At 41.5% G+C, this 9,158-nt stretch overlaps 1 protein-coding gene and 1 long non-coding RNA gene across 3 annotated transcripts; one reads left to right on the top strand and one right to left on the bottom strand.

Annotated features, from left to right (window-relative positions):
- Nucleotides 1-1,885: 1,885 nt before the first annotated feature.
- On the top strand, nt 1,886-8,257 carry fsta (follistatin a). Of its 2 annotated transcripts, none has more exons than XM_037098498.1 (6): nt 1,886-2,078; nt 3,330-3,527; nt 3,735-3,953; nt 4,120-4,344; nt 4,918-5,148; nt 7,077-8,257. In XM_037098498.1, exons 1-6 carry the CDS (start codon nt 1,988-1,990, stop codon nt 7,163-7,165), a joined length of 1,053 nt encoding a protein of 350 aa, XP_036954393.1. In that variant the 5' UTR covers nt 1,886-1,987; the 3' UTR covers nt 7,166-8,257. The 2 variants fall into 2 exon arrangements, with proteins under 2 accessions (XP_036954393.1, XP_036954394.1); XM_037098499.1 differs by having other exon boundaries at nt 1,888-2,078; nt 3,330-3,521.
- Nucleotides 6,431-9,152, bottom strand: LOC119019703. Its single transcript, XR_005075130.1, has 2 exons — nt 9,034-9,152; nt 6,431-6,514 (listed from the first exon to the last, which is right to left on the bottom strand). It is a non-coding gene; the product is annotated as an uncharacterized LOC119019703 (long non-coding RNA).
- Nucleotides 9,153-9,158: the final 6 nt, after the last annotated feature.

Here is a 9,158-nt window from a genome sequence, read left to right as displayed (position 1 = left end):
TATTTTGATCATCACAGGCTAGAAATGATTGTGATTTGCCTTTTCTGCAGTGCAGCAGTCACAAGAGAATCTATAACATCTGGAGATAACAGTGACAAGGACAGAATGTGTCAATAGTTTGATATTCTGAGTATTTAGGAGTATTTTTAAAAGAAGTTATGCATCCTCAGTCTCTGAGTCTTTCAAGCGACTGCCGATTTACGCAGGTGAACTGTGAAATCTGACACAGCCAAAAAAATCAAGTAAACCGATTACTTCATCAGTGTCCAAGTAATGTCGACTAATATTTTTGAAGTTGTTGTGGGGTTTTTTTGCTGTACAACTTAAATCTTAATCTGAATCAGATTCCTGTTGGACCTTCAGAATGTAACATGAACAAAAAAAAAGGTGCACCTCTTAAATAATACTGCAACAACTTCTTCCATCTAAGAAGAATAAATTGCTCCTGGCTAAAATCCTCTTGTCCTTGGTGTCAGATTAGAGGATGTGAGTAGTCTTGATAGTTAATATGTATAATTGACAGCATTCTTTATTGCAGAAATGCAAACCGGTTTGTTTGCTGTGTGTCTTCTGCTCCTCAGATGTTTGTGTCAGTGTTCGGTGTGTACTCAAATCAACAGCAGAATCAACAGAAGTCACTGCCTGGGGCTGTTTGTCATGAAAATTGAAAATAAATCTAAATGTGTGATCAAATTGGGTTTTGGTGGGAAGGTGAAGTGACGATCCCGCCACTCTCGCCCACCTCTGGACACTGGCTGTTCTGGTGTTCATGTGTCCTCAGGTTTGGTTGGATAAACGGCACCTAATTGGTACTTCAGTGGAATTAAAGGAGAGATTACAGCGTCTTCCTTCCTGTCCGATAATTAACTCCCTGGTGTCTGATTCACGCAGCAGACTCTGCTGCTCCGGAGAGCTGTAACCAGAGTTCCGCTCAAGAGGTCGCGCAAGGACTTCAGAGGGAGTCCAGCCTGTGCGTCAGTGTGCGTGCGTGCATGTGTGTGTGTGCGTGTGTGTGTGTTTCATTCAATGAAACGCAACACCCTGCTCCTCTCTCCCCCCTCTCTCTCTCTCTCTCTCTCTCTGTCTGAAGCCTCTCAAACAGGTTGATTATATTTAAAAGCTTGACCCGGGAGAGAAACCCAAACAACTGTCTGTTCTAATATTAGCAGTGCGGCTGCGGACTACTATGAATTCTATTATTGTCTGGGCTCGGATACGTTACAAAAGGCAACTCTCATCAAAAGATTTACACTTTTGTCTGCAGTTGGTGGAAAAAATATCAGTTACCAGCCAAGTAGTGCCCTTAATTTGAAGGAGCAGTGGTATGTCCGGATAGGTATCCTGGCTGTGGGCCTGTTTCATTCTACAGTAATAAAAGGCTCTGATACGTGAGTGACCTTCATTATTATTATTATTATTATTATTATTATTATTATTATTATTATTATTATTAATAATAATAATAATAATAATAATAATAATAATAATAATAATAATCAACAGCCTTGCATAAAAGCCATGCTGCCCACTTTAAAATATCACATGGTGAGAAAACTAAAAAATGAAGAAAAAAATGACACATAAATATTAATATTCTCCATCAAAAACCAAATTCATATCAACTGACACGTTTCCATCTGATCTGCTTTTGTCCGCCTCTGTGTCTGTTTATTCTGAAAGTCTGGCGTTCTGTCGCACATTCACACATATTTCCACGTTCTGTGATTATTGTGGCGAGAGAGAGAGTTGTTTGTAACGATGTCACCTGATTAGGATTGAAAGAACTTTGGTAAGAAGAAAAAAAAAAAAATCTCTCCACCCCCACAGAAAAGGAGACCGCCCACCAGAGACAGTCAACCCCAGACCCCTTATAGATTTAAAAAGAGAGGCTGCATTCTCAGACTGACACTTATTCAACACTGCCACCGTAAGCAGATTACTTTTGCGCTGCCTGTGTCAAATACGTAGTTCACTTTGCCTCTCCATCATGTTTAGGATGCTGAAACACCACCTCCACCCGGGCATTTTTCTCTTCTTCATATGGCTTTGTCACCTCATGGAACATCAAAAAGTTCAAGGTAAGCCTCTCTTCATCAGTTCTCCTGTAATTCTCTCCGGTTCTGGAAGAAAAGAAAAGAAAAGAAAAGAAAAACTTCGACTTGCTGTCAGCCTTCAGAAACGCGCCCGCGGTGCCGAGCACTTGATTTGCAACCGAGAAACTTTTTTCAAACTCAAGTTTTCTGTCATGTTTTTTTCCTCCCGCTGATAAAGAAAAGAAAAGAAAGGGAAAGAATAAAGTGTCTCCGCATCAGACGGCGCGTAAAGCGTCCATAAAACAGGTGCCATATGGGACACTTCAAAGTGAGACTGTACGGCTAAGTTTTGCAGCCCTCGCCAGGCGCACACACTTAAGCCGCCACGCTGTGTTTGTTGGTGGCAGCCTGAGCTCTCCATAATACCTGAGCATATTCTCAGACTTTTGTATGGGCGTGTGTGTGTGTGTGTGTTTGTGTGTGTGTGTGTGTCGCGCGTTTTCAAAACTTCAGAATGTCCTCTTTGAGTTTATGGGCGTGTTATTTATACATTTCCCGAACGCAGCTATCAGCTTTGTGCGCAAAAATGCTTCTTCTTCTTCTTTTTTTTTTTTGCTATGTCAAAAAAAGGTGACTTTTTGCACCTAGCAATTTTTTTTAGCCTCAGCTTACGGCGCAAAATATAAATCTGTCTTCAATTTAAGAAAACACAGCAGTCCATGAACACTTAATGTCATGTGGGTCTGAGTCGGTGCAGACATCCTGCTGCTGTCTGGATCAAAAGCTGTTTCTGTGGATTACTCTTCTGTGTTTGAAATAAACTTTACTCCGGGCTGTTAATAAGCTGGACATTGTCTGCTGGGTACATGTCTGGGATATTGTTCTGTGGCGTTGGAGACGGCGGTGTGTTCAGCTAAAGACCGTGGTTTCTTCTGAAGGAGATTGGCTGCTATTTAACGCTGTCTAGACGCTCCACTTTCTGTCCAGTGATAACAAGGAGGCTCTAGGAATAAAGAACACCCCCCCACCCCCACCCCCTCCAAAGATTCCTCTTACTTTTTGAGTTTGTGGCCGCATTGTAAGGGCTGTCAGTCACAGATGGGGATAGGCAAGTGTTAACAGTCTCGCAAAAAAAAAAGAAGAAAAAAAAAAAGACAAAATACAGCCGGGAGGGCGAAAGGGAGGGAGGGAGAGTCTCGGATAATACAGGCTGCGTGTGTGTGTAGTGCGTCTGGGTCAGCGGTTTCAGACGTTCAACTTGCGACACTCGAGCTTTTTGTGTTTGTCTGTTTACAGCTGGGAACTGCTGGTTGCAGCAGGGGAAGAACGGGAGGTGCCAGGTGCTCTACATGCCCGGGATGAGCAGAGAGGAGTGCTGTCGGAGTGGAAGGCTGGGGACGTCCTGGACCGAGGAGGACGTCCCCAACAGCACGCTCTTTAGGTGGATGATCTTCAATGGCGGAGCCCCCAATTGCATACCTTGCAAAGGTGGAGGTGCACTCATTTCCCTTCGTTTTTTCTCCCAATACACATCCTCCGCAGTCATTTCGTTTAATAAATCCTACTGATGACCTGATTTACGCACGACGTGCGTAAGCGACCGCTGTAATGTGTGCTTTGTGCGCATTTTTCATTTTTTTTAAGTAAATCCACGCACAAGGCCAGCATCACATAATAATAACCCCTTTTTTGTAATCGTAGAAACCTGCGATAATGTTGACTGTGGGCCCGGGAAGAGGTGCAAGATGAATAGAAGAAGCAAGCCGCGCTGCGTGTGCGCACCAGACTGCTCCAACATCACCTGGAAGGGACCAGTGTGCGGCTCGGATGGAAAGACGTACAAAGACGAATGCGCCCTGCTGAAAGCAAAATGCAAAGGCCACCCCGACCTGGACGTGCAGTACCAGGGGAAGTGCAAGAGTAAGTACATATTATTTCAAATCTGCCCCCCCCGCCAGTGAGATTCCACATTTCTCAAAGCTGCATGTGCCAAGAATCCAGCGCTCCTTTTTTTTCATCCTCTCCTTCCTCTTCTCGCATTTCGTGTCGTTTTTCACCAAATCTTCCGCTGTCTTTGTCCCGGCAGAAACGTGCCGTGACGTCTTGTGCCCCGGCATCTCCACATGCGTCGTGGACCAGACAAACAACGCATATTGTGTGACGTGTAATCGGATTTGCCCCGAGGTGATGTCGCCCGAGCAGTACCTGTGTGGAAACGACGGGATCATCTATGCCAGCGCGTGTCACCTGAGAAGAGCTACCTGTCTCCTCGGCAGATCCATTGGAGTGGCATACGAGGGAAAATGCATCAGTAAGTCTGCAACGAGAGACGTGAGAGCGCCGGGGCTCGACTCTGCGAGAGCGCCTCCAGCCACTTGCTCTGAATATTGTTTGAGTGCAGTTTCTCCCTGGCCAGCTCTGCAGCTATTCACTCTTCATTTTTGCCAACATTCCACTGAGGAGGGGGTCTTAGAGAGAGGGAGTGTTTGGTAGTTGCTTGTGTTTGCTCAAGAAATGATAGACATCTTATTATTTCCTGATGTTGGCAGCACTATCCCATATGGGAAAAGGGGAAGGGGAGGGGGAGGGAAACAGGGGAGCGCTGGGGGCCATGAAGACATGCTTCAAGTTAATGTTTGAGTCAGATGGATTCTTATCCAGAAAGCAGTCCATCTAAGTCATGTAGCCTTAAAAATGCTAATTAAAACATGATTTTTTGCCCCCCGCCACAAGGCCTAACACCATAAAACAGGATTTAGTTTTTTATTCCGAGCTTAGTTCTCCCAAAAACTCAGCAGCCATCTGATCCTGCTTGAAAGGGATTCATGATAATCCACCTAATCAAAGATTTCCCCTGTGCTCGTTCCTTCCCCTCTGCTTCTAGAGGCCAAGTCGTGTGAGGACATCCAGTGCAGCGTGGGGAAAAAGTGTCTGTGGGATGCTCGGATGAGCCGGGGTCGCTGCTCGCTGTGCGATGAGACCTGTCCAATGAGCAGGATCGACGAGGCAGTGTGCGCCAGCGACAACACCACATATCCCAGCGAATGTGACATGAGGCAAGCTGCTTGTTCGATGGGGGTGCTGCTGGAGGTCAAGCACTCGGGATCTTGCAACTGTAAGTAAACAACAAAAGCAAAAAAAAAAAAACAAAAAAAAACAACAACAACAAAAAACAACAAAAACAAAATGAGAAAATGAAACACCCTCTTCCCTCTCCAAGCAAAAGACAATATTCCATGTTGCTTCCCCTGAAAGTGCCCCCCCACCCCACATCCCCAACTTCCCCCAAACTTCCCACCCCAGCCACACCACCAAGCACAGCTTAAGCAAGCAGAAAAAGGACTTGGGAATAGAAGAACTTGCATGATGTTGTCTTTGTCGCTGGCTTTTTTTTCTTGTGTTTTTGTTTTATTTTTATTTTTTCTTTTAAACTTTTTTCCAATTCTTCTGCAGAAAAAAACAAAAAACAAAACAAAAAAACAAAACCAGAAAGAGGTGGACAAAAGCTATAAATCTATCTCAACAGACTCAGTGTGAGAGTCTGTGAGAAGCTAACTCCATTAAACTATTAACAAAGAAGAGTCATTTTGTTTGCAGTGGAACAATCCCGATATTTAAGTCCAGTTACGCTCATGGTCATCATGCTCGTGACCTACGAGGGGCAGGTTGCCTTAAATCTCATGAACTTTTTTTATTTTGTTTCATCTTTTAATGACAGTGGTCATATCTTTACAGTTTGTAAATTCCATGGTCGCATTGCTAATTTTCAAGTTAATGGTATATTTGTGCTTTTGTATTATTTTTTCCTTTTCGTTGCTTTTGGCTGTAATCAATCAATTCGAGAAAAAAAAAATGCACTGCCTCTTGTGACATACACCACACTGCCAACATGTCAATAAGAACAGAACACTCATATGATGTGCATAAGGTGATTGTAACATTGGTGCCATGTTAGCGGTAACGACGACGGGTTTTTGACGTCGACGATCACGTCGACCAGTTTATCCGTAGAGCCCTTCATGCACTCTCCAATCTGTTAAATTTGAACAATAGCCTCAAGGAAGTCTCGTATTAACATTCCAAGAAAGAGTGTCTCCTTGTTAGTTTCTCCCTCCTGACCGAGTACCTTAATGTGATGTGCCTAAGGTATGTGATGGAATCCAAGGGACCAACTTTATGATCACCTCATGAGCTGAATAGAAACGTACCACTTCATACAGGAGCTTGTAGAAACCGCGCTGTCTCATCTCTTCACTAGGGGAAAAAAAAAAAAAAAAAACGTTCATCAGCTTACCTTTACTGTCCGTGCTGTTTCCAGTGAATGTGTTGTCTACCAGAATATGTATCAGTAATTACAAATCGATTTGGATTGATGAGGGACTGCCTGTTTTTTTTTTTTCCTTTTTTTTGTGTATTGTCACTCCTGCTCTTGCTTCTGTGCTTTTTTCTCTCCTTTTTTTTTTGTCCGATGTAAATCTCTCCTGTAAAAAGAAAAGAAAAAATACCTCAAAACTGTGTTGATGATCTCTGACCTGCTTGCTGAGGCCAGGCTGTGACACAGAGTCCTCCCTCCCTCGCTGTACGTTTGAGCCAGAAACTAAAACAATAGCAACCGGAGCAAGGAAAAATCCAAGAGCACAGCAACACTTTTCTGTGTTATGTGCGTCTGCGTTCAGGAAAAAAAAGAGACCCTCCGCCCACCCGAATCCACCTTGTGACCCCCCCCCCCCAACCTCCCCACCTTCCCTTTTTTCCATCATCCCACTTTTTTTCTCTTGTTGCAGCCTTGACTTGCTAGATTATGTAAGTTGCATAATCGAGGATGCCACAGTAATTGTTACACACAGACCCTTCCTCACACACACACAGACCCTTCCTCACACACACACACACACACACACACAAACATAAACATGTACACACACATGAAAACAAAAGGGAGGCTGTGTGCCAGTGGCTTTTTTTTTCTGAGAACATTCAGTGATATTCTGCGCTGTTGTGGTCCATATTCATACAACAGCTACCGTATATTCTCCCACATAGCCATTACAGAAGACCAGGAGGAGGATGAGGAAGATGAGGACTCAGACTACATGCCCTATGTCCATATATCTTCTATACTGGATGGATAGGCCCCCGTCACTGGGGGAACGGTTCTAGGGCAAGGAATCATGTCCATACTGTACATTATGTGTATGCTTATTTATTTTTTAAAGAAAAAGGAAGTATACATATAGTTCAGTCTGCTAGATGTTTATTTATACTTTTTTTTGTGTTTTATAATTTATACATTTACAATGTCAGGCTTATTATCTACCATGATATATTGTGTTACCACTCATTTCTCCCCTTTTTGTTGTTGTTGTTGTCCCTTTTACTTTCTTTTTTTTTATCATGAAGAAATATATTTGTCCAAAGAGAAGCAGTGTTATTTATTTGTCATGTTGCCGTGTAAGTATAAGTCCTCTACAAGCTGTAAATTGCATTCCCTGAGCTGTAAAAATCTGCTTGTTTCTGTCAAATCTCTATCACAGATGTTTATGTCACACATACGTAAATGCATGTTTAGGCTGTGTGTTTATTTATTGGGAATATATCAATCATTTTATGTACAGAAGTGTTTCTGGTTTGTTTACAACTCATAATAACTGACCAAAGGGATTCTCTCAATGGTATTTGCAAAAGAGCATTGTAAAGGTGGCAACACAGCAGTGATGAAATGGAAGAGAAAAAAAAGAGCCATTTGTTTTTTCTTTTCTTATTTTTTATTTTTGTCACTAGCCCTTTAGATTTGATTCCACATGGAGACGACAACTCTAGACATCATTCGATAGCATTTATTTTATGATATTTCTCACCACATTAGAGCAGAGGTAAGTTTTGGACGATACTTGATTATTTTTTTGGAAACAATGTGCCATTTATTAACATTTGTGTGTGCTGTCTTCTTGCCAATGTGCTCCATATTGCTCTCGCAGAGCTAAAATAGGACTAACGTATAGCAGTACTCTACACTATATCAGACTTCATCACTTCATTTCTTTTTTTTTTTAATTTTTTTTTTTCAGAAAACATTTTTATTTTAAAGCGTCACAAGAGAAATACAAAATTCTGTTATGAATATATAGTTTTGTATTTTTTATGTAAATGTCATATGTACATACAAAGTTTGATGGTATTTGTACAGATATGAAGAGTGAAACAATAAAAGTTTTTTCCTTATACTTCTTCCGACTCTGCTGCTTTAATGGTTTGTAATTAAAATGTAGTCAGACGCATTCAATGTCAATGCATGTGTTTAATTCAAAGGAGAAGTCAGACCTTCATCTTATTTTTAGATTACATACAGTTAAGGGTTGGGCAGTGTGATGATACGTCATCCACTATGAGATGAGATACATTTATCTACCGTCAGACATTTTACAAATCTGTTTAAATGGTGGAATCAATCCTATACCACTGGAGGATTCTGTCTAAAATGATGATTGCACTGCATCATTTGTATTGGTTTGGTGATTTTATCCATAAACAGTTTATGAACTGATTTGCCAGAAACTTTGCTATGATGATATACAATTAGATATGCACTGATAAAAGACACCTCTGATATAATATTTTCTTTCTTTTTTTTTTTTTTTTTTTTAAAAAACCAACTGATTCAATACAGAAACAACCTTACATGTACTGTAAAACGTGTAAATAATATTGTTAAGCAACACAGTCACATCATAAACTGAATATGCATTTTAAAAGAAGACAGAAATCTGTTGCTACATTAGACAGCATATCCCTTTACATTGATTAAACTCACCATTTAAACAGGCATGTCAATATTAGAAAGCTAATTTTCATTTAAACAAACCAAAGTTAAGTCAAACTTGATTATGAAAGTTGCATGGCACACTTTAAACTGATAATTCTAAAAAAGTAAAAACGGAAGAAAGGGGAAGAGAAGAGAATCGTTCATGTTTTAGAGCTACTGGGAGTGTGAAGCAATTACTTGACGCCAAAGGCGAAGGCGAAGTTCTCTTGGATGAGCCGAGTTTCTTTCCATTATCACCATCACCGTCGTTATTTCTGATATGAAACAACCATCCGCGGCGTAAATAGACGCTAGATATGTCT

This window comes from Acanthopagrus latus, chromosome 5 (genome assembly GCF_904848185.1).
Source record: "Acanthopagrus latus isolate v.2019 chromosome 5, fAcaLat1.1, whole genome shotgun sequence".
Classification (NCBI taxonomy): domain Eukaryota; kingdom Metazoa; phylum Chordata; class Actinopteri; order Spariformes; family Sparidae; genus Acanthopagrus; species Acanthopagrus latus.
The sequence above is the reverse complement of the archived record's forward strand: the minus strand, read 5'-3'. Positions and strand labels throughout refer to the sequence as shown.

What these genes read in the sequence shown, in the direction of transcription:
- fsta (XM_037098498.1), top strand. Translation starts at nt 1,988, where the DNA reads ATGTTTAGGATGCTGAAACACCACCTCCACCCGGGCATTTTTCTCTTC. An exon ending in GTACCAGGGGAAGTGCAAGA is followed by an intron (nt 3,954 to 4,119) that starts GTAAGTACATAT and finishes TTGTCCCGGCAG; the next exon opens with AAACGTGCCGTGACGTCTTG. An exon ending in GCACTCGGGATCTTGCAACT is followed by an intron (nt 5,149 to 7,076) that starts GTAAGTAAACAA and finishes TCTCCCACATAG; the next exon opens with CCATTACAGAAGACCAGGAG.